The sequence below is a fragment of the Pleurodeles waltl genome, chromosome 10, assembly GCF_031143425.1.
Source record: "Pleurodeles waltl isolate 20211129_DDA chromosome 10, aPleWal1.hap1.20221129, whole genome shotgun sequence".
In the NCBI taxonomy this organism is placed as follows: Eukaryota; Metazoa; Chordata; class Amphibia; order Caudata; family Salamandridae; genus Pleurodeles; species Pleurodeles waltl.
The window spans coordinates 714,560,781-714,584,990 of NC_090449.1; the positions used below are offsets into that span (position 1 = coordinate 714,560,781).

The 24,210-nt window shown below is 45.2% G+C and overlaps 1 protein-coding gene across 2 annotated transcripts in view; it reads left to right on the top strand.

Moving 5' to 3' along the window:
• Positions 1-24,210, top strand: part of CUL2 (cullin 2) — a 454,610-nt gene that overhangs the window by 402,426 nt on the left and 27,974 nt on the right. For both annotated transcript variants that reach the window (XM_069211221.1, XM_069211220.1), the window contains exon 20: positions 1,149-1,265. In XM_069211221.1, coding sequence (XP_069067322.1) covers positions 1,149-1,265 — 117 coding nt within the window. The remainder of the gene's footprint in view (positions 1-1,148; positions 1,266-24,210) is intronic.

A 24,210-nucleotide genomic window follows, 5' to 3' on the forward strand; every position in this document is an offset into this window, starting at 1 on the left:
CATAAGGTGAGGAATTTGCATTTATAGCATCCATTAGAAAGTGTGTCACCAAAGGTTAGTATATTTGTTCCAGTTGAACATCTGTAAACCATTCATTGTATGCATATATGTGTGTGTATGTGTTTGAGGAAAATATTGTTTTTATAATTATTTCTACCCACTCTAATTGCAATGATAAATATATTTTTGTTAAATGTGAAGAGAAATTGCTATCCTTAAAAAGGGCACTGAAGGCTTGCTGAGATTTGGCAACGTCTATCTCATATCATTAAGTGACTCACCTGACCCCACGAGCACTCCAAATTCAAAATATAGGTTAGCGTACGTAAAGCTTTACTTCCGATAAAAGAAACTTGAGGTTGGGCCTCCCTAATCCGATTACTTGTATTACGTGGCCTATAACCCCACAGTGCCAATTGGTTCCTCACCCTCCTTAATTTTCCACTTGGGTTTGCATCTTCTTTGTTGTAGAAAGATGATGGAATCCTTGTCTCACCTATCTTATTTTACCAACAGCATCAAAACTTTGAGTGAAAAGATTTACATTGTTCAAATCAGTTTGCAACAGTGAAAAGCATTTTTTATGATTTGACCCTCCAGACAATAAGCAACAAATACAGAAATAAGTATTCATAAAAAAATACATACATTATTAAATATTGTTTTTAATTCACAAACAAAATGTTTAAAAAAAATCTAAATGTTATTTTTATTTGGCAGGTTGGAGCTTTTTTTAAATTCAGTTGAGCTACCCATGAATCAATCTGAGGATACTAACTTAATACATAACCTGCAGTTTAAAATCTCTTTACATTTACAGAACTTTTACAGTTTTCAATTTTACATTTTATTTCTTCATTTATATCCACTTTATTCATTTTTTAATATCATTTGGTTTTCTAAGCAATCACAGATTTCCTGAGTAGGCTTCATGGGCCCCCCCATGGGTCCTCGCACCATAGGTTAAGAACCACTGCTGTAGTGCACCCTGGAGTCCTACAGGACAAAATTGTTTAGCCACCCTGTGACTTTCGAATAACTGTCCACAGCATGACAGTGTCATAATAGATAACAAACTACTTCTCTGTTTGTAAATATGTTTTGTACGCAAATCATTAAGTCCACGTAAACAAAATATTGTATTTTAGGAGGTGGAACAAACCAGAAGTGCTGTAGATGAAGACAGAAAAATGTATCTTCAAGCTGCTATAGTCCGAATCATGAAAGCACGTAAAGTGTTGCGGCATAATGCTCTTATTCAAGAGGTAAGAAGTGTATCTGGTAGGCTGACTGTGAAGTTATTATTCCTACTACTTTGGAATACTGAGCTCCGTAACACTGCATGCAATATCAGTATCTACTAAACATTATGGATCTCTACATCTCCATCCATGGGTGTGCACACTTCTGTGGGTAAAGATTTAAGAATATCACTAGTTCACAAATATTTTCTAGAGTACTTCTGGAAATCAGCTACAGTACAGGACTCAATGACTTTCTACCTGCAGAATTTAACTTAGTGTACAAATGCTCATGGGGAAAAATGCCACTGCATTTGCTCGTTTGTTTTTACTTACAGGGAAAACATTTCTGTAGAAACACCTCTTACTTTACCCACCCACAAATTTTGAGGGTCTTCCCTTCCCACTTTCACCCTGGAAAGGAATGTACTTCATTTTTTGCTGGAAGTAAATATCTTACCATTTACATGGTGGTAATGGGCCACAAAACATTAGTGACTACCCAAAAATACTTGTGTTTGTGGGTGCTCTTAAACATTACAGAACATGACCACCCTGGAATGCCCAGCCCCTCCTTCGCCCCCCAGAATAAGCTGTACCCATGCTTCATATTGCACCGCTGAAAGAATATTAACCAGGGGTAAATCAAGCTCCAAGAACAAGTTAGTTTTTGTGAATTCCTGATTTATAAACTGTGTGATATGATTGTGTAAATTTAATTTTCATGTATGTTAGAAATGGGGTTTCTAGTTGGCAGTGGTTTTCACTCTGTCCAAGTAGGGACCCCCACTCTAGTCATGGTAAGAGAGTCACACAGCTCAGATAACCACTTTGGTAGCTTGGCACGAACAGTCACGCTTATCTCAGAGGCAACGTGTAAAGTATTTGTGCACACACACACACACACACGGCAACACAGTGACAATACCACAAAAGGACTCCACATCAGTTTAGAAAAATAGACAATATTTACCTGAGTAAAACAAGACCAAAACAACAAAAACCTAACCTACATATGGAAAGATTCGAATTTTTAAAGACGAAATCTCAATAAAGCGCTAAAAACACAATAGCTCCAACTAGGGCCATCATGATGTAGTGGATGGAGTCATTCCCAACAGTCCGACGCCACAGGCGAGGGAGTGTGGGCTAGTCACGAAGTCGCACGAACCCCAGGCACACAGTACCTTTGAAAAGGTGAGGAAACAAACACGTTGGATGGAGTTGAGGAGCTGAGGCATCGCTGGAGCCTGTGCAGTATCGGTTCCTTACTGCTACCAGAGAGCTAAGGTGTCGGTTCCCTACTGCGAGGCAGGGGAGGTCAGGTGTTGGTTCCTTACGGTTGCAAGGGAGGTGATGCGTCGTCGGTGGTGAAGCATCAGTTCCTTATGATCTAGTGGGGTCAATGATTCCAGCAGGTCAAGATGGGAGGCGACAACTTTGCGGTGTTGCAATAACACCACAAGGGCCACAGGTGCTGTTGCTCTCAGCGGGGACCACCACGCCTGTGCAGGCAGCGGTGCAGAGTCGGACAGCGGCACTGGTTCCGAAGTCGCTCTGGAGTTGATGTACTTGGTTTCTTCTTGGTTACACCAGAAATCAATCCAAAGGGCACAGAAACTGGATTTGGCACCATGTGGCGAGTCAGGACTCTCAGCAAGAGAGCGCAGGTGCTGGCAGATGAAGTCTTTGATGTCCCTCAGACTTCTAACAGGATGCAAGCTCAGCCAAAGCTCTTGGAGAACATTTGGAAGCATGATGTAGAAAGCAAAGTCCAGGTCTTTCACTTCCAGAACAGAAGCAGCAGGCCAGCACAACAAAGCAACAGGCAGAGTGGCAGTCCCTCCTACCTCATCTAGCTCTTCTTCCAGGCAGAATGTCCTCAATCCAGAAGTGTCCTGAAGTTGTGGTCTCAGAGGTCCAGTACTTTTACTTATACTCATTTCTGCCTTTGAAGTAGGCAGACGTCAAAGGAAAGTCTTTGAAGTGCACAATAACCCATCTTCCCTGCTCTGGCTCCAGACACTCCAGGGGGTTGGAGACTGCTTTGTGTAAGGACAGGGACAGCCCTATTCAGGTGCAGGTGTCAGCTCCTCCCACCACTCTAGCCCAGGAAGACCCATTAGGATATGCAGGGCACAACCTAGCTCCCTTTGTGTGACTGTCTAAAGTGAATTCACAAACAGCCCAACTGTCATCGTGGCCCAGATGTGTATTCCACAGCCAGGCAGAGGCACAGAATGGTTAAGCAAGAAAATACCTACTTTCTAAAAGTGGCATTTCCAAACTTAAAATTTAAATACCAATTTCACCAAAATGTGTGATTTTAAATTGTGAGTTCAGAGACCCCCAAGCTCCATACTTAAAAGATATCTTAAGGCAATTTCCATGTTACTCTATGGGAGAGAGGGGCCTTGCGATAGGGAAACCAGACCTAGCAGTATGTCACTATCAGGACATGTAAACCACACCAGTACATGTCCTACATTTTAAATACACTGCACCCTACCCATGGGGCTGCCTTTGGCCTACCTTAGGGGTGAATTACATGTAGTAAAAGGGAATGTTTGGGCCTGGCAAGTCGGTGCACTTGTCAGGTTGAACTGGCAGTTAAAATGCACACACAGACACTGCAGTGGCAGGTCTCAGACATGTTTACAGGGCTACTCATGTGAGTAGCACAATCAGTGCTACAGGCCCACTAGCAGCCTTTGATTTACAGGCCCTGGGCACACACAGGGCACTTTACTAGGGATTTACTAGTAAGTCAAATATGCCAATCATGGGTAATCCAATTACCAATATCATTTGAGACAGACAGCACTTGCACTTTAGCACTGGTCAGCAGTGATAAAATGCCCAGTCCTAAAGACAGCAAAACCGAAATTTAGCACTGGATTAAAAACGGGAGGTCAGAAGCCAAAAAGATAGGGGAAACCACACCAAGGGCTGACAGGTCTAACAATGTACAAACACTTTCCTAATCGGACCACAAGCTCTGACATCACAAAACATTTTAAAGGCATAATAACACCAAAATTGATATGCATATTTACATTGGGTTTATGCATGTTTTTACATCAACCCAAAGCCGATGAAAGGCGACAATGAAGAACCTCCTGTAAGAACATTTTTTTCTGTTGGCCATTTTGTCCTACCAATAGGCAAAATGTAAGACCCTTAATAAAATAAAGTATGACGGTAGCTGAAAAATAGTAAATAATAATTGTCAGCTCAAATGAGAGCCTTATTTTATTAAATCTCCCTTCAAACACATGCCCAGTGATTCTTTAGAATGTTGAGAGGGAAAAACTCAATATGGTTCCTCAAAAGGCAGCCTGTAAAGTTTGGTTAAGTCTCTACTTTGGAAATCAGTTTGACTTCATAGCAGGTTTGAATAACTGACTGTGAGGAGGAGTAAACAAAATATTTTTTCAAAAGTGTCTGGGGAGAGTAAAGAAGTTCTTATCTTACTTTGCATGCAGGTATTCGCATACAAGAACACAGGTTCATAAAACATGGTTATGGATGTATGAGGATTGACATATTTCTAGGACTTAGGTGAATTTGGTAAATTATTCCAAAACAAATACCCTTAATTATCCTGGTATTTTGCTTGCCCGTCTCACTGTGTGAGAAGTGCTTGCAGAATGAAGTGTTCTAATGGAAAATCACTGTCAATAGCAAGAAAAAAATGTAGCGACAGGGACTGAACTATACTTCCTTCCTGCTTTTGATGTGTTTGCTTACCACTAATTAATGCTATCATGTACATCAACCCCACTTCTTGTAAATGGAAAAGACTGCACCAAAGCGTTCCCTTGCATTGGGCAGACTGGGCACACAAAGAACAACTTGATTGTATTTGATGTATTTATTGTACACTCTTTCATCTGGTTTCTTCACATTCTCAACAAGTGGAAAGCCTTGACCGAGTAAAGAGAACTAGTCATGTTGTACGCTTCAGGTTTCAGTGGGCAAAAAGCTTAGTCACTTGTTCTTTTCCTTTGCCCATACGTGGGGTAACTGACCTAGATTACCAGAATTGGTGATATGAGAGTACTCTTATGTAGGATGGTTTTCACCGGTGGCTTGCCTGGCACTGAAGAAAATCAAGAGTGCACCACGTGTACTAAACTTTTTGGTTTCATGGTGTATTTGGCACCAGTCAATCAAAAAGCCTGTGAATGGTGACCCCGTGTTTCTTAGCTGTCTCTGGAGTATTGGAAGACCAGTTAATAATTTGTTCATAGTTTTAATTTGCTTCTTTAATTAGCTACAGACGAAGATTATATACCACCAAAACAATCCCCCCTGCTAGTCACCTTCGCATGTCCCAGTGCCATTATTTTAACTTTCATCCCATTGTAATGTAAATTCTGAAACATACTGGTGGTGACTAAACAATAGTGTTTACTTAAATCCGATTTATTGAAAACTTAATTGTAATGTACATTTTCTGACCGAAGGTGAGGATAATGCTGGTTTTGCAGCATGAATCTTTTCTGGGTTCACATGCTGTGCATTATTCCACCATCTAGTGGCTGGGTTCCGGAATTTCTTCCAGGAAACTCTCCTGTTGGTTGCCATCTTCAGATTGTTTTTTATGTCGTGGGGTCAGGAAGCATTGAAAGACTCTCCAAGCTTGAAGAGGATTTGAAAAAGATGGGGGCCATGGAGTGCAAACAGACTACAAAAGGATAAAGCCAGTCCCGGCACCAAAGATCTCACTGACCGAAGGCACAAAGCAAAATGCAGACAATCCCTCAGGTCCCAGATGAAGGATACCGCAGGAGGAAAAGGAGCCGAACATTTTTAAACATCGAAAGACAAAGTCAAGTAAAGAAGACTGCAACTACAGCAGCAGCAGCTGAGACCTGACATTGAAAAAGAGAACACAGCAAACTCTCGACGTCGAAGAACATGTGCTCGAAGAAGGGCATAAAAAGAAAAAAATTGAGGCCGAAGTGGCAGCCATACTATAAAAAAAAAAAAAGGAGTTTGACACCACACTGAAAGTATTCAAAATTACTTCAAAGCCTTCGAGGGAAGTAACAACAGGGGGATACTTTCAGAGAATTGGAACCACCACTCACCTCTGAGTCTCAAGACGAGGAAGAAGAAGATATCATGTCCCAAGAGGAAGAGTCAGAGGCACAAAGTTTCTACCAGGAGGGTGAAGAGTATGAAGGAGTTGAAGGAGAAGAAGAATGGCAAGACCTCAAAACAGATTCCCCCAAGAAATTCATTGCTAATTACCCCTCAAGACCATCGCCCCCTGATGATCTTACTATGTAGTCAGCTTGTGGAGAAAGTAGCAGATAAATATGGGGTACAAATGGGAGAGGAGAAAGCAACCACTTGTAATCTTTTAGAAACACTAGAACCATCTCAGAGCAAATTACAGTACCTTTCCATGCTACCAAGCATCATAGACTTGGAAAGAGAGGCCTTTAAAGAACCACTAATTGTTGAACTGTTACTCCAAAAGTGGGGCAAAATCTAAAAATATTAAATAAAAAAACCCTCTTCAAAGACTTCTGAAAGAGAAGCAGCAACACAATGGAGAATTGCAAATTAAAATGCCCTGCTCAACAGATACACTCATAAAAATTGGAAGGAAATGGTGGAGCTGATGAAGCACCAACCTGAACAATACCAAAAAAGCTAATGGCCCAGCAGGAGAAGGTAAAGGTATTGCCATTGATTGCCCTAAATCAGCCCTAGATGCTGCAGACAGAGCAGTAAGACAAATGGTGACAGGAGCAACTCTTAGACGTCATGTATGACTCTGCATTTCTGGCTTCAAGAGTGAATTTCAAGCCACCATAATTAATATGCCCTTTGACAGAGAACATCTGTTTGGAAAGGCCGCAGATCACACACTGCAGCAAATCAAATAAGACAATGAGTCTGCAAGATCTATGGGGGCACTACAATTCAGAGGCCAGTCATTAAGTGGAACGCCTTCCACAAGATGATAACGCCTCAGCTCTTTTGTGAAAAAGCAAGAGGTAGAGGTCAACCAATAAGGTCTGCAACACCCTCATATTGACTCCTTAAAATGGAATCCCCAACCACAAGTAACACCACTTGGGGGAAGAAGTGGAAACTTCTTCCAGGAGTGGAAGAAAATAACATCAGACAAATGGGTACTCAGTATAATACAGCACGGTTACTGTATAGAATTGAAAAAAAATTCACCAAACCTTTTTCCAACACAAAAAATACACACAGCAGAGGAATTAATATAGGTTCAAAAGGAAGTGAAAGAGCTGCTACAAAAACAGCCAGCAGAAGAGGTACCCCACAAAGAGAAAAACCAAGGAGTCTACTCAACATACTTTCCAATTCCAAAACCATGCAAAGTACTGAATCCCATTTTGGATTTAAGTTCTCTAAACAAGTTTAAGAAAACACAAAAAAAAAAAATGACAACTCTTCAAGAGGTGATCCCCCAGATCCAACATGGGGACTTTCTGGCAACAGGTTTATGAAAAACACAAAAATTAAAAATTAAAACTCTTCAAGGGGGACTTAATGGCAACCACAAGTTTAAAGGACGCTGTGGTAGGCTACTTTAGGTACAGAGGACGCCACTACGATGATATGGTAAGTGGGTTTTATTTACAGTAAGTTTAGACTGTTGAAATGTGAGGACATTCAAATAATAAGGCTACATGTGATACGTTCACAAAAAGTGCGGATTGTTGTCGTCTTCTCTGCCCTGTTGTCCGCTGTCTCTTCCTTCTTTCTCTGGCTTTTGGTATGGTGGTTGACCGTGGGTCTTGGTCCTGAGTATACCGGAAAGGGAAAAGAAATGGTATGACAGATAAGTCAACTGGGTTTCTCCAGGGTGGTTTGGTGTTAGTTACATGCAAGGGGAACAGTATAGGGGTTATGGGGAAGTTAAGGTTGGGAGTGCTCAGTGATGTAGGGTTTGGGTCACCAGTGCAATCTCTTCAGTGGTATTCTCTTTTCTCTGGGTCATAGACCCCGTGCCGCAATAGTGTGACCTGTGCCCTTCCCTTTCCTCCCCTCCCTGGCCTTCTCCCTGTCCCCTGTTTCCCCTTCCCGTTTCTCTGCTTTAGCCTGGAATCTCGGTAGTACTATCAAGGACCGTACCTTGTAAAACCACACCCTCCAGGGTCGTGGCTGGGCTCCTCCGCGGTGTTTCGGGTGTGCTGTGTGACTGCTCCAACTCCTTTCTCCGCTCCGGTGTTCCGCTCGTCTTTCGGGTCGCGCGTTCCTCTCTCCGTGATCGGCGTCTCCTCCTTTTGGCTCTCCGCGTCTTCCTGATCCCTGGATTCCGCCGCCTCTGAATAGTCCGTCGTTCCTTTTTTAGGTCGGACCCGGAAGTCCGGGTCCGATACGTCGTTCAGCGTTCCCATGTCGTCATGGGAACGCGCTCGTCTTTTCGGAAGGAGGGGCAATGTTTGCCAGCTCCGGGCAGAGAGAGACGCGGTCGAAGAGACCCGTCTACAGACGCATATCTCCACCTTCCAATGAATGTGAAACATTAAAAAAAATCTGCAGTTCGTTATAAACAAACAACATTACCAATTCAAAGTGTTACCATATGGCATAAAATCAGCACCAAGGGTATTCGCTAAATGTCTGGCAGTAGTAGCAGCACATTTGAGAAGGAAAGGAATACATGTCAACCTATATTTAGACAACTGGATGATAAGAGCGCAAACAATACAAAAATGCAAGGAATACATAAAGACTGTGATGTCAACACTACACAGGCTAGGATTCTCAATAAACATAGAAAAATCATTGCCAAAGCCAGAACAACAGAAGCTGTTATTAGGAGCAAGAATAGACACAATCCAAGTACAAGCCTCCCCTTGCAACAAGAGAGTACAAGCAATAACTCAGGAAGCTCACTACTACCAGAAGGGGCAGTCTCTGACAGTGAGGAAAAAAGTGGCAAAGTTATTAGGAATGATGGCGTCTAGCATACCATTAATTCCACACGCAAGGCTACACATGAGACCAATCCAAGAATGGCTACAAAGTCAATTGTCATAAGCAACAGGGAGCTGGGAAAATCTAGTGGTTGTAATGCAAAAAGTACAGGAGGAGGAGATGAAATGGTGGAACAAGTCACATTTAACAGCAGGAAGACAATTCATGACCACAGCCAGGTCCTTACTGGCCGTAGCGGGCATCAGGCGTTTTCCCGGGTAGCTGGAAAGGTGGGGGCCAGTTTTGCTACTAGAGGCCTTTTTGCAGAGGTGATGCAATATCTGCCTCTAGTAACCAAAGCAGCAGTGCTTCACACTTGCAAAGACCCCACCTGGTGGGAGGATCTGCTGGTCTAACAGAACTGCCAGGGTTGCTTTGGGTACCCAGTCTGGCTTTGACTACATCGCCAACAGTGACCATTACCACAGACGCCTCAAACACGGGATGGGGAGCACACATGGGGAAGCTCCAAGTGAATATGGAACCCTATAGAAGCTGTTCAACACATAAATATATTGGAATTAGAAATTGTGCTCCTACAGCAGTTGTGGAACAAATCAGTATGAATACAAATGGACAATACAACAACAATGTTCTGTATAAACAAATGGAGACGGGACAGAATTATATCCCCTATCAAAATTGGCCCATCAGAAATGGAGATAGGCAATTTAAACGGATGACATTAACAGTAACACAGTAATACATCTGCGAGCAGTAGACAGCACGATAGCAGACAAATTGAGCAGACTAACATCCATTTTACATGAATGGGAGTTAAAACAGACAGTGCAGGAGGCAATATATTTAAAAAGTGGAGAACTCCAAAAATAGACTCGTTCGCAACCCCACAGAATGAAATATGCCAATACTTTGCATCCAGACATCTTACCCCCAGTCCATAGGGAATGCACTGTTGATAATTTGCTCAAAAAACACACTTGGTAAGTCTTTATCAGTGTGATGAAGAGAAAAGAGGTTTTCTACCTCTTGACCTGTGAAATTACCCCGCAAATCCTCCCAAATATCGCTGGGATTCCAGTCCAGCATGCACCAATATTTGGCCTTGGCTTATGGTTCTGGATTCCATCTGAAATATTTCAGAGGTTGATGGTTCATTCAGGGGCCCCTAATGCAGAGGTCTGGCCTAGTAATCAGCCATCAGAACACCGATCTGTTAAGCATCCAAATGCTCTTGTTCTGCAGGCACCTAAAGTTCCAGCCTACAGCAACGCTAATGAGAATCATGAGAAAATGGATCTAAGCTCTTAAGTGACAGCCGCCATTGAAGGCGTGATGAAGGAGAAATGATCAAGAATGCAATATCCTGCATGAGGGTATCGGAAGCCATTGAAGGTGGCATTGAAGAGGTGGGTGAATTTTAAGATAACGAAGCACAGATAACAAAGTAGCGACATAGACAATACAACAGGACCTGGATTCTAGCATGAGGAAAGGCAAGCAGAAGGATTGGAAAATATGTAAAGCTCCAAGCTCCTGGCTGCTTCTGCCTGGTAGAAAAATAGCTTAGTTCTGCCCTCTCGCCCCAGTGTTGCTTTTCTTCTGCTGTGGTGGTAGTAAGTTTCACCCTGGTAGAAGTGGCATGGACAGCTGAACATGATGATGTGATCTGGTCTCAGATCAGATTAGCTCGTCAAAGTTTCGGTCTCTGGGTGCACTCCTGGAGGAGACACGGACTCCAGTTTAGTTTTATGTAGAAACTGGCAATCAGTTTCCCTGTCGCCGCTCCAGCACTTCACCACACTATTTAATCTCCCCGTCCCTAATTACATTTTTTTATATATATTTAGAGGGCTTTTAAATATGCTCAAACTGCATTTCTCTGTTAGAGGCGCATAAAAATATAATATTTGTTACAGTAGCGTTCTGTTTGTCGCGTAGCAAATGCTGCTGGTTTGGGAGTGGCTGGTGCACAGTGCAGGGAGCATGGTGACCTTCACTTAGGGCCTCTTGTGAGAGAAGGGGCTATGAGGTGAGTGCTCTAGGGCTTTGCGGCTCCCCAATGGGAGGTGCAGGAAAATGTGCTGTGTGGCATCTGAAACCAATGCTTCCTTTTTAAAACTGAGCAGTATGTGTATGCTGGGACTTATAGTTCAGAACTCATCAGTTAAAGTACTATTGGCATTTTTGTCAGGCTAATGGCCATTGCAATTCTCGCTAAGTTGGCTCTTGTCATTGTTTTTTTTGTGCTTCAGGGTGCTCAGTGCCGCTATGTCATTGCATACTTTTTAAAGTAGTTATATTTGGGGTTGTGTGTGGTCTTTTCCGGATTAGAACCCCTAGCCAAGAGTATTGCATCCTCTAGTGCCCTGGCAGCCCCCAAGAGTGACATTAGCAGGTTTACCTGTGCTGTGCACATACAATTTGCTGATTGTGACTCGTCGAGACCTGTGCAGTGAGCCAGGCCCCTACCCCCTGGAAAAATGTTCTTGTTCTCAATTGTTCAGCCCAGTGCTGATTCTTAGAAGTGGAGCATGCGTAACAATACAAGTAAACCACTGAATCTAAGCCTCTACTTACCAAACACACGGTCTTTAAACTATTGTATGACACAAGGCATTTTTTTAAATCCAGCCGTTTATTCATGAAGCACAACCGCAATTTGCTAGCATGTTAATTCTGCATTTATGTGGGAACCTTTTGTGAATGTGCTGAGCAGTGGCTTTGTATTGTGCTAGTGTGGTATGTGGCAGCTCCTTCCCCTCATCCTGACAGAGAGGTCCCATCCTCACAACACATGTGCTCTCTTTGTTTCACTGTCTGGGGCAATACAAAAATACCAACTGCCAGCTACACCTAGTCATGTGACCCAGGATACAGGCTGCAGGCACCAAATGGTTAGGACAGGAACATGCCAACTTTAGAGAAGTGGCATTTTCAGATTTGGGACGTAAAATCCAACTTTACTATTAATGAGGGTTTTAACTTAATATTCTGTAGAGACCAGACTCGACCTTTCTACCTGCTCTCAATTGAAAATTCACTTATTTAATTTAATAAGTAAACCCAATATTATCCTATGGGAGAGGTAGACCTTGCAGTAGTGAAAAACAAATTGAAGGGTTTTTCACTATTAGGACATGTAAAACCTAAAGGTACTGCCTTTTCGGCTGTGCAGTGCCTGCCCAGGTTGTGACTTACATGTATTAAAAAGGAAGGGTTAGGCCTGGCAATTGTTTTTTTTTTTTGCCAGGTGAAAATGTCAGTTTGGGACTGCACAAGTGGACTGCAATGGCTGGCCTGAGATGTGTTTGAAGTGCTACTTGGGTGGGTGACACACTCAGTGCTACATGTCCACTAATAGCATTTAATTTATAGGCCCTGGGTACAGGGAGAACAACTTTACTACATACTACAGACTTACAAGTCAATTAAAATTGCGAATTGGGTGTAAACCAATGTTACCATGATTTAGGGCGCTGGCACAACCACTTTAGCACTGGTTAGCAGGTGTCAAGTGTGCAGAGTACTAAGGACGGCAAAAACGAGCTCAGGAGGATTGAATACAGTCAGTTGAGAAACCACACCAAAGATATCAGACCAAACAACATGAAAGAACAAAAGTGATCTTGTTGTTGAGGGCGGTCCCCTGTTTACCTATCTAGATAGGGAACTAATCTGTGATCTTCACATGTATGTACAAATTATTTTCATTTTGCTATAAATCCCTTTCCAACCTTCCCATCCCTCCTCTGTTTCCCTCATCCCAAATCTTTGTGACTACTATGAACTCCCATATGTATGATGGAACAACGCATGTGTATATCACGCATGGCTTTACAACGCAGTCTCAACAATGACCGCATCTTTACCACACATGCCTTTACAATGAATTTAGTTGTAAAACCATGTTTTGTAAAGGAACATGCATGGTAAATTCTCCCTCACCCTGCCCCCTTACACCTGATACCTTACTCCACCCAAGCCCTTAAAACTGCCCCTTCCACCCCTTGCCCTGAGCCCTCACCACCTCCGCCCTGCGCCCTCAAAGTAACCCTGCCCTGTCCTGAAAACTACCCTGACCCCTCTGCCCCACTCTGAACCCTAAAACCTATCACTCCATGTCCAAAAAACTACCCTGTCCCCCACCCTCAAAGCTAAAACCTACTCCACCCTGTCTTAAAAACTACCCCGCCCTGAACCCTAAAATCTACCCCACCCTGTCCTAAAAACGACAGCCCAGCCCTTAACCCTAATGCCTACCCTGCCCTGTTTTAAAAACTACCCGACTTCCCAGCCCCCGCCCTGTGCCTTAAAACCTACCCTGCCGAGTCCTAAAAACTACCCAACCTCCCTCTTGGAACCCTAAAACTAACTGACCCCCCCACCCCCTCTCTGAACCCTAAAACCTACCTCACCCTGTCCTACAAACTACCCTGCCCACCACCCCCTCCTTGAATCCTAAAACCTACCCTGCCCTGTCCGAAAAACTATTCTGAACCCTAAAACCTTCCCTGCCCTAAAAACTACCCCCGACCTGAACCCTAAATCTTACCATATCCTGTCCTACACCACCCCCCTGCCCTGAACCCTAAAACCTACCCCACCCTGTCCTAAAATATTACCCCGATTTCCTGCCACACGCCCCCCACCGACCTCCCATCCCCCTCCCCCCCCCACCACCTCCCTTTCCCTCCCCACCCCCCAACCACCTCCACCCTCTCCTTGGACGTGGCTTGTCTTAACTGGTGTCAGGAACTGGTGAAACATCATGGACCCAAGGATAGGCTGAACATCACAAATATGCCTAAAGTCACACACTTTACTCCCTCTTTCCATACGGAATGGCTGCAGTCTTTCGGCCCAAGGTAAGTCAGCAATCCAGGAAGCATATTAAACTTGGGCATTTTCTGAAACAGAGATACCAAAGGAAATCTAGGATAGTGTGGCTTGTGTGAATTGAGGCATGTTTTTTTTTTTACTGAAAATGCCCTACAAAGTAGGACATTCTGGGAAAGAGGATGTGGTGGATCCATTCAAGCTACATCATCCTGGGCTCCACTAGGTGATTAGTTTAAAAAAATGTTTGTGGTTGGTAATTTACCATGTGTGCCCGCCAATCCTGGGGCCAAATACAACAGTTAGCCATTTCCTCAGAACAACTAAAATTCAGTGGAAATATCTTAGTTTCCATATTGCATTTTTGGCAACTTTTCTGCCTCAGGTGATAGGCTCACCCACACCTGGGGGTACCACTTTTATTGGGAGAAACGTGGGAATGCAGAATACTACGACATTTGTTTTTCTGTTGAATTTCAGTGCATTTTTGGCTTGTAAACGTAAGTCTGTGTGAACAAAAGGACACTTTTTATAACACACTCCGATTCCCACACTCACTTGTAAGCACATTTTAAAAAAATGCATAGCTTTCCTCCAAACAATTTTTTTATCAGATTTTACCTTCTGAATTGATGTACAATAAAAAATCATTACAAGGTGCAGGTTGCTTGATGGCTCTTAGTATTGCATGTTTTTTGACAATCAACAAACACTCAAGTCGTTTTCGACTGGCAGACTGTGAAGAAAGTCACTATGTTTAACTTTTGTAGACTGATATCCAGTGCTGTAAATGACTGATGTAACCATTGTCATCTATATTGTTTCTGCTTTACTTTTGCTATTTATTGATATCAACAATTAGCTTCCCCCCAAAAAACAATGAGTCATCCACACAAATTACCCTTTGCTGAATTGAGAATTTGGTGTAGTTTTCAGACATGTATAGCTTTCTGAGTTAACTCTGGAGTTTCACGCCTCTTTCCCCCACAAACTGAAAGTAGGTTGAAACCACAGTGTTGGAACTTGACCTTTTTGCAGGGTATCCCCTGTCATTTTGCTTCCAACCGCCTGTTTTTTGATCCTGTGCTAAATTTCGTTTTTGCTGGCTTTAGGACTCTGGGCTCTATACCAGTGCTTAAGTACTAGTGCTCTCTGCATAAATGCTATTGGTGATCGGTTTATCCTTGTTTGGCATGTTTGATTTACTAGTTAGACCCTAGCATAGTGCACTATGTGTGCCTAGGGCCTGTAAATCAAATGCTACTTGTGGGTCTGCAGCACTGATTGCGCCACCCAACAGTAGCCCAGTAAACATCTCAGGCCTGCCGTTGTAGTGCCTGGGTGTGCAGTTTTAAATTGCCATGTCGATATGGCAAGTGCACCCACTTGCTAGGCCCAAACGGTCCCGTTTGCTACATGTACATCACCTATAAGGTAGCCCCAAGGCAGCCCCATGGGCAGGGTGCAGTATATTTCAAAGGTAGGACTTTGCTGGTGTGTTTTCCATATCCTGATAGTGAAATACTGCTAAATCTGTTTTTCACTACTGCAAGGCCTATCTCTCCCATAGGTGAGCATGGGGATTGCCTTGAAATGTCTTTCCCATTGAGAGCAGATAGAGATATGGGGAAATATGGAGTTTGGGGTCTCTGAACTCACAATTTAAAATTACATATTTTGGTTAAGTTGGTTTTTAAATTGTGAGTTTGAAAATGCCACTTTTAGAAAGTGGATATTTTCTTGTTTAACCATTCTGTGCTTCTGCCTGTCTGTGGAATACATGTCTGGGTCAGGATGCCAGTTGGGTTGTTTGTGAATTTACTCTAGACAGTCACACAAAGGGAGCTGAGGTGCCCTGCATATCATGATGGGACATCCTGGGCTAGAGTGGTGGGAGGACCTGGCACTTGCAACTGAATAGGGCTGTGTCTGCCCTTACACAAAGCAGTCTTCACCCCCTGGAGTGTGGCCAGGGCAGGAACCACAGGTTCTTGTGTACTACAAAGACTTTTCGTTTGTAGTTTGCCTTATGTATAAGTATTGGACCTCTGAGACCACAACTTTAGAATCCTTTTGGACTGAGGACATTCTGCAAGGAACAAGAGCTGAATGCTATAGGAGGGACTGCCACTCTGCCTGTTGCTTTATTGTGTTGGTCTGCGCCTTGCTGCTTCTGTCCTGGGAGTGAAAGGACTTGACTTTGCTTTCTACATCCTGCTTCCAAAGATTCCCCAAGGCCTTGGACTGAGCTTGCCTCCTATTAAGAAGTCTCAAGGGCTGAGAATCTTGACTTGCCCGTGGTGCCAAATCCAGTTCCTGGGCCCTTGGGAGTGAGTTTTGGTGTAACCAAGAAAAAAAACAGGGACATCAACTCTAGAGCGACTTCAGAACTGGTGCTGCTGTCAGATGTCTTGCCACTGCCTGCACCAGAGCTGTTGTTTCCTCTGACTGTAATGACAGCTACCAATGCTGCAGGCCCAGTGCCACCACAGCTCCTCCGAAGTCCCACCACAGCAGGAGTCCTGAGTGCTGTGTCACTGACGTACGTGACACCTGGTTCTCACTCTGCCGCAGCACCTGTGGCCCGTGGTGTGATTGGGACACTATGAAGTCGATGCCTCACGTCTTGACCTCCTTGACTCATCGACCCTGCCATGTCGTAAAAGAGCGAAGCCTCACCACCTCCCTTGCAACTGTAAGGAACTGACTCCTCACCTCCCATGCCTAGCAGTAAGCAACCAAAGCTGCACCGGCTCCAGCGACACCTCACTTCCCCTGCTCCATGCAACGTCTTTATTTCCTCGTGTTCCAAGGTGATGTACCTGGGGTCAATTCAACTCCGTGACTGGCCCTACTCCCTCACGAGTGACGTTGTACTGTTGGGAATGACTACGTCAATACATCGTGATACCCCTAGTTTGAGCTATTGTGTTTCTAAGCGCTGTAGAAAGATTTAATCTTTGAAAGTTTGTGTCTTTGCTTGTGTAAGTTGGATTTTTTCCGTTGGGGTCATGTTTGACTCTGATAAATATTGGCTATTTTTATAAAATGGTGGGGATTACTTATGTGGTGTTTTCACTGTTACTGTGTGTGTGTGTACAAATACTTTACACATTGCCTCTGAGATAAGCCTGACTGTTCGTGCCAAGCTACCAAGGGGGGGAGCAAGGTTTATCTTAGCTCTGTGACTCCCTTATCCTGACTAGAGTGAGGGTCCCTACTTGGACAGGATGCAAACCACTACCAAATAGAGACCCTATTTCTAACACACAAGAATGAGAAATACTGACCAATTCATGGAAAACTGCTAAGATTGGAGTAAATAAATGTTTTCTACAACACTACCCGTTTCTGAAAGCTGGGGAGATGGCGATCTTACCATAGCAAACCTTTTTTTTGGAGAATTTTCAGAAGAGAAAACACAAAAAATGCCACATTTTGGCCATTTCCTCAGTTTGCTGCAGGGGAAACCAGAAACCCTGGGCATCTGTAAAATCCCCAACAGGTGGAAAAAGGACATACATTTAGGAAAAAGGTGGGCATAGCATTGTAGGGGTTGAACACTTGTAATTGTTACTGAATAAGTATTGTTTTTCCAAATCCGTACTTATACCTGTATTTAATGTCTAGTACAATTTGTCCAAATCACTCTCAATTACCTTGAGTAAGAAAGCAGGGGTTTTTGTAGCATATTGCGTGTCGGAGAGGAGCATTTCACTAGCTAAGTACTCAAGATGATTTAAAGGCACTCATTTCAGCCACTGCCTGCACACGTAATTATTAATTGTGTACATTTTGCTCCATCATCAGTGTGATCTCCTTTTACAAGTAAGCAATGGAATTCATTTGTTTGACATACCTTGCTAGGGTTTTTTTTCTTTCACACGTCAAGCTAGGAGTTTGTGTTTGTATCTGCTAGAGACTTCTCGTTGCAGATTCCTTACTTTAGAATTTCCCCCAGGCTTCAGTCTGGATCTGGAGATTTTTCATGAGCAGTAACCCTGAGCCTCATTAGGTGGCGTCTGTTGGCCCCATGTCTGTCTGCTTTGTGCTCACCGGATATGATGTTGCAAGACCTATTTAGGCGCCACCCTGGCCAGCTGACATCAATGCTTTTCTCTCTGCATCAGCCTGCGCACAGATCCAAAGAAGAGATACCCCTACAGTCATTTTTTAACTGGACTTATCGCTTTTGTCAAAGCCTTTTTTGACACTCTGATGCATCGAGAGGTCTATATGGAAGACCGGGGTTCAAGCCTGGCGACGCCCATCATCGGATGATGTCCATGCCTGATCTGCACCTCGTATGTCTTTTGTGTTTGGAGCAGAACCACGACCTGAAGTTGTGCTTTGAGTGCTGGGCCACAAAAATCCAACAGCTTTGAAGGAGCAGTCCCAACTGCTACTCACGGCCCGGCACTCGGCTTTGCGTCGCTCCTGGTCGAGAGGAAGGTCTCAAGACCAGTCTTGGAGCTCCCACTTCGTCCCACTCCATGTCCTCAGGGTGTTCGGGTAAGCATAAGAAGAAGTCGTGGAAGAGCAAGTGTTCTTCTTTGACCCGTGGGTCTGCTGACGTGACGTGGGAAAAGGAGCATCGTCGCTCTAGGCCTCCATCTCAGATCCTGCTTCTGAGTCAGCTCCGCGCTGCCCCGTGTTTCCGGGAGCCAGAGCCACTCCTGAGTGAGTTCTACAGGGCCATGCCCCTCATCTTTGGGCATTGTGACTTCACTGGAGTGCTTTTGGGCCCTGGGGATTGGCTGGGACCCCCTCTGGTTCTGCAGCGGCTTCGGCCTCAGCTCTGTAGGCCACCCAGGGATCGGTTCCCACATGTGAACCAACATCTGTTGTACCAGCTCAACCTTCCCCGACAACAGTTCCAACCTCGATGCTCCTGATGTGTCCTATGCCCACGGTCGGCGTCTATTGCATTCCCATTGCCGACTCCAACATGGAGCTAGAACAGCGTCACACGGCGCTGATTCCAACTTTTTATCAGGGACCTTGCTCCCTAGGTTGGATCCTGACCCTTACTTTATGGGTTGGGGTACAGTGAGGGTTTGGAGGGGTTGCTGGATCCTTTAGAATACCAGCTTGACGACCCTATTGACTGGGCTGCTGACCTTGGTGAAACCATTGGTGTGGACACTTCCCTTGACACTGGCATGCTTTCTCTCCCTACTGTGGCTACTGGGAAGGGAGCCTCCTATTCTATGGTGGCGAGGAGAGCGGCTTAGGTCCTGGGCCTCGAACTGCCTTTGGTGGCCATCAGGACTAACCTCCTGACTGATGTGCTTCAGCCTGGGTCATCCTCTTCTGAACCACTTTTCCCATTTAATAAAGCCCTCACTAATGTCCTGCTGGGGACTTGGTCCAAACCCAGCACAGGGGGCTCCAGTTAATAGGACAATCGCTTGCTGCCATAGACCCAGTGTTCTGACGCAACACCAAACCCCCGAGAGCTTGGTTATCCAAGCCTCCACATCCCCAGTCACTTTCCCTTCCACACCTCCAGATAGGGAATCCAAGAGACTTGATCAGCTTGGGAAGAAAATATTTTCTTCCTCCAGTCTGGCACTGCGGTCTGCAAACACTGCATGTCTTTTGGCCCGTTAAACCCATACTTTATGGGATGTGCAGGTTTTGCCACAGCTTCCAGAGGAGGCCAAGGTCATTCTCTCCCAGGCTGTTGCTGATGGGAGAGACACAGCGAGGTTCACAATACAATGTGGACTGGATACAAGCGACTCACTGGGTCAATTGGTTGCAGTGACAGTGTCCTTGAGACACCACGCTTAGTTGAAGACGCCTGGCTTTTCGGGGGATGTCCAATTCACGCTTATGGGCATGCCTTTTGATGGCACCCGTCTATTCGGGCACAAAGCTGACTCGACGCACAAGGACTTTAAGGAACCCCGGGCTACGGCCTGGTCCTTGCAGCCTCACAGCTGCACCTTGCCCCCCTCAGTCTGCTATTTGCCCCTTTCGTGGCTACGGCAGGGGCGTACAACCACATTCCTTTCTCTCCACCCAACATGCCGTGCATGCTGCCCAGCCTCTGTGTGGCTGGGGACGTGGAATCCAATGTCCTCGTGGATTGGGGGCCCGCAGTCTGCCCAGTCCACCGCCTCTCCTGCTGCAGCCTACAAACCTTCCTAGTCTGACCAGTCGGAGACAAGATTCACCATCACCTGTTGAAGGCAATCTCACCCCAGTCTGTCGTCTTCCACCTCCAGACTACAGCGGATCTCCTGCATTCGCTGGAGTTCACAAAAAATGTGCCAAAGTTACACCTGACTCCCTCTCAGATGCTCCCCTTCGTTGGAGCTGTTCTGGACACAGTGCAGTTTCGGGAGTATCCTCCAGAGTGCCGGGTCCAGGATATTGTTTTATATATATTTTTTATTAACATTTTACTTACAAACAGACATAATTTCAGTACTGTTTACATTACTTGTTTCTATGTTCACACTTTTTGCTTCGTCATACATTTTGGGTTATGCATCAATATCAGACTAGTTCTTGGTAACAAATCATTTGTGGTTGAGATACTTCTCATACATATAGGTAGTGAATTTTCATAGTCATTTATGTAGTAGTTACCTGTCTGATTCCATTCAGAACTATGTACACAATGGTGGTATGCAGTGCTAGTACGGCGCTGTGTTGAGGGGGGTCCGTTGATATTAGTTTATTCAGTTCTGAGTTAATCCTTAATTACTGAATCTAGTAATGTAGGGGGGAAGGTCTCTACATGTGCACGTAATGTGCTGATGCCATTATGCTCACTCCTTCACCGGGTCTGTTATGTTGTGGTGCAGTCTGACTCTTTCTTCTTGTGCCTACTATGTTGCTACTAGACCTGCCTTCTCTTCCCCTATCTAACTAGCTTGCTACTGTGTGCTCCTTGCTCCTAATTTCTATTCTAAGGAGGGGGGTCCGTCGTCTCTCCATTAGTTCCCATTTCCTGAATTTCCTGCTCCCATTTATCTAAGATTTCCTCCCAGTCAGGAGCAATGGGTTTCAGGCATAGCCTCTTCATCTCCTCTCACCTCAGCGCTTGAAATTCAGCTCTCGCCCACCTTGAGACATCTCTTCTCCAGATTTTTAGAGGGGGGCTTTCAGAAGATTTCCATCTAATGGCAATCTGTCTCCTAAATAGTACCAGAGCCAGGTCCAAGAATCTTGTTTTTACCGATCCAGCCGCTGCTCCGGCATACAGTCCCATCAGACATGCCGATGGGGAGTGATCTAGTTCCCTTTCCAGCAGTGACCCCAGCTTGTCTAGCACCTCTCCCCAGGCATGTCGGATCTCGGAGCACTGCCACAGCATATGGTCCAGGTCCGCATCTAGTTCCCCACACCTGGGGCATGCTCTAGTTTCGCCTCCGTAAATGATGTTTAGTCTATGTGGGTGAGGTATGTCCTGTGTAGGTAGTTGTATTGGATATAGCGCAGTCGTGTGTTTTGTAATACCATCTTTGGGTAGGACAATGCTCTCCTCCAGGCCGAATCCATTAAGTCTTCCCCTAGAGTTTTTTCCCAACGTTCTCTTAACGCCTGTAACGGCATCATGGAGCATTCCATTTGGGCCTTATATAATTTAGCTACCAGGTGGGATTCATCACCCTGTGTTAGGAGGTAATGAAGGATCTTATGAACCTCGGGTTCCGTGTTGATAGTGTCCCAGAGTGATTTTATGTGGTGTGATAGGTATTGATACGACAGGAACCTCCTGCCTGGGCCATTATTTTTATCAGTCATGTCTGTGAAAGTTCTCATTATCCCGTCCTGGAAGAAATCTCCAACTGTCTGTACCCCGTCCCGTGCCCAGACTCCCAGCCCATGGCTGATTAGTGGTTGTACCAGCACTGTTAACGGAAGGGCTGGTGAATAAGCTACTCCCACCTCTACTCGTCGCGAGCAGCGTTTCCAGCAGGTTGTCGCAACCTTCATTAGGGCACTTTCCTCCCCACGTACTCCACCTCGAGCAATCATGTGTGCTAGTATCTTGCCTATATCCTGCACTCCAGTGTCGGTGCATCTGTCCAGTTGGCCTGTTCCCCTTAGCCATCCGGCTGTCCACTGGAGTTGACAGGCCAGGTAGTGTAGCTCAAAGTCCGGTATTCCCAGACCCCCCCCCATGAGTACTGGCCTAGTCAGGGCCGATAGCGATGTGCGCCTCCGACCGCCATCCCACACCAGATCCCTGAGAAGTGTATTTAATTAATGAAACCATGTCGAAGGCACGAGCACCGGGAGGTTGGCAAAGAAGTAGAGAAGGCGTGGGAGCATGATCATCTTAGAAAGGGACACCCTAGCTGATATGGTTATTCTGAGTGATCTCCAGAATCTCACCGAGGACCGGAGCGAACGCAACACCTTGCCCAAATTACCCTCGCAGAGGTCTTTTAAGTCGTGAAACACCTGTATTCCGAGGTACTTAAGGGTGCGTGGAGCCTACACTACATCCCCGGGGCAAGAGGAGGGTCGCTCACTGCCCTCTACCATGGGAAAGACAAAGGTCTTACCACGATTAAGACGGAGTCCAGAGACCGCACCAAAGTCATCTAATATTCTCAATGCCCTTGGTAAACCAGTCTCCCCATTTCTCAGTTAAATTAATACATCGTCCGCATAGAGTGAAGTGATGTGTTCAGTTTGTCCCCACTCCACTCCGTGCCCCCTTCCCTCCATCCGGAACCGGGCCACTAGTGGTTCGATTGCCAGGGCAAACAACAAAAGGGATAATGGGCATCCTTGTCTAGTTCCCCTGTGTACAGGGTAAGCCTCAGAAATCATTTTACCCGTTCTCACTCGCACCAGGGGAGTCGTGTATAGCAGATCCACCAAACACACCCAGCCCTCACCCATCCCCATCTGGAGCATCACTGAGCGCAGGAAATCCCATTGTATCGAGTCAAAGGCTTTTTCAAAATCTATTGCCAACAGCGTCGACCCATCGGGTTTTGCACCTTGCGGCATATGTAAAAGATTAAACAGGCGTCTCAAGTTTAGGGAGGTGCTTTGCGCTGGAATAAATCCATTTTGATCTTCATGTATTAAATTGGGGATGTAGCTGAGGAGTCTGTTGGCCAATAGTTTACTTAAAATTTTAAAGTCACAGTTTAACATTGACTGCGGTCGGAAGTCTGTCACTGAGAGCTCACCTGTGTTCCGTTTGGGCAGGGGGACCACTAAAGCTTCTCTCAGTGTCCCTGGTAAGGAAACCCGTTGGAGAGCCTCCGCATACATTTCAACTAGCTTGGGAGCCAGCAGTGCCGAATACTTCTTGTAGAAGTCCATTGGAAGACCATCCGTACCCAGGGTCTTCCCCGCCGCCAGCTGTTCTATGGCCTCTTTCACCTCTTCTAATGTCACTGGTCCCCCTAGGCTATCCCCTTCCTGTTCCGTCAGAGTGGTCAATGGTAATGCCCCCAGGTAATCACTGAACCTTTCGATTTCCAGGTTCTCCGGTTGTCTGTACAGGTAGGTGTAGTACCCCCTAAAGGCTCCATTGACCTCACTAGGTGTATGTTTATGTAGTCCCTTTGCATCTTTTACGCTCACTATAGGCATCCCCTCTCCTCCAGGTCTCACCAACCATGCAGGCATCCTCCCCGACCTGCCCTCCTCCGCTTGTATTGCGGTTAGGTACCTTTGTGTGTTGTGGCATCTTAACTGTTCCTCAGTCCTAGCGTGTGAGTCCTTCGCCTCTCTGAGTCTATCGCATTCTAAGGCAGTTCTGCTCTCTTTCTTTTCTTCTTCATGGATGGTTTTCTCTAAACCTATTAGCTCACGCTCGAGAGTGCGCGTAATCCCAACTGTCTGGCTCATGCAATGCCCTCTTACCGCTACCTTTAGCGTTTCCCATTCCACTCCTCTAGTTGACGCTGAGTCAGAGCTGGTGGTGATATGATCTGTGAGAAAGGAATGCAATGTCTCCCTATATGCTTGGTCCTCTAGTGCGGCTGGGCCCAATCTCCATAATGGTATAGTGCGTCTGTCTCTAGTTGCTCGCCATGCGCAAAGTACTGGGTTATCTTCAGACAGAGTGCGCCCAAGATATTCAGTGTGGCTCATGTTCTGTGCTAACGCTGCCGAGCAAATCACCCTGTCAGTTCTGGTGTGTAACTGGTGTAAGAAGTAGGAGTAGTCCCTATCTTGCGGATGTTTCGCTCGCCATACATCCACCAAA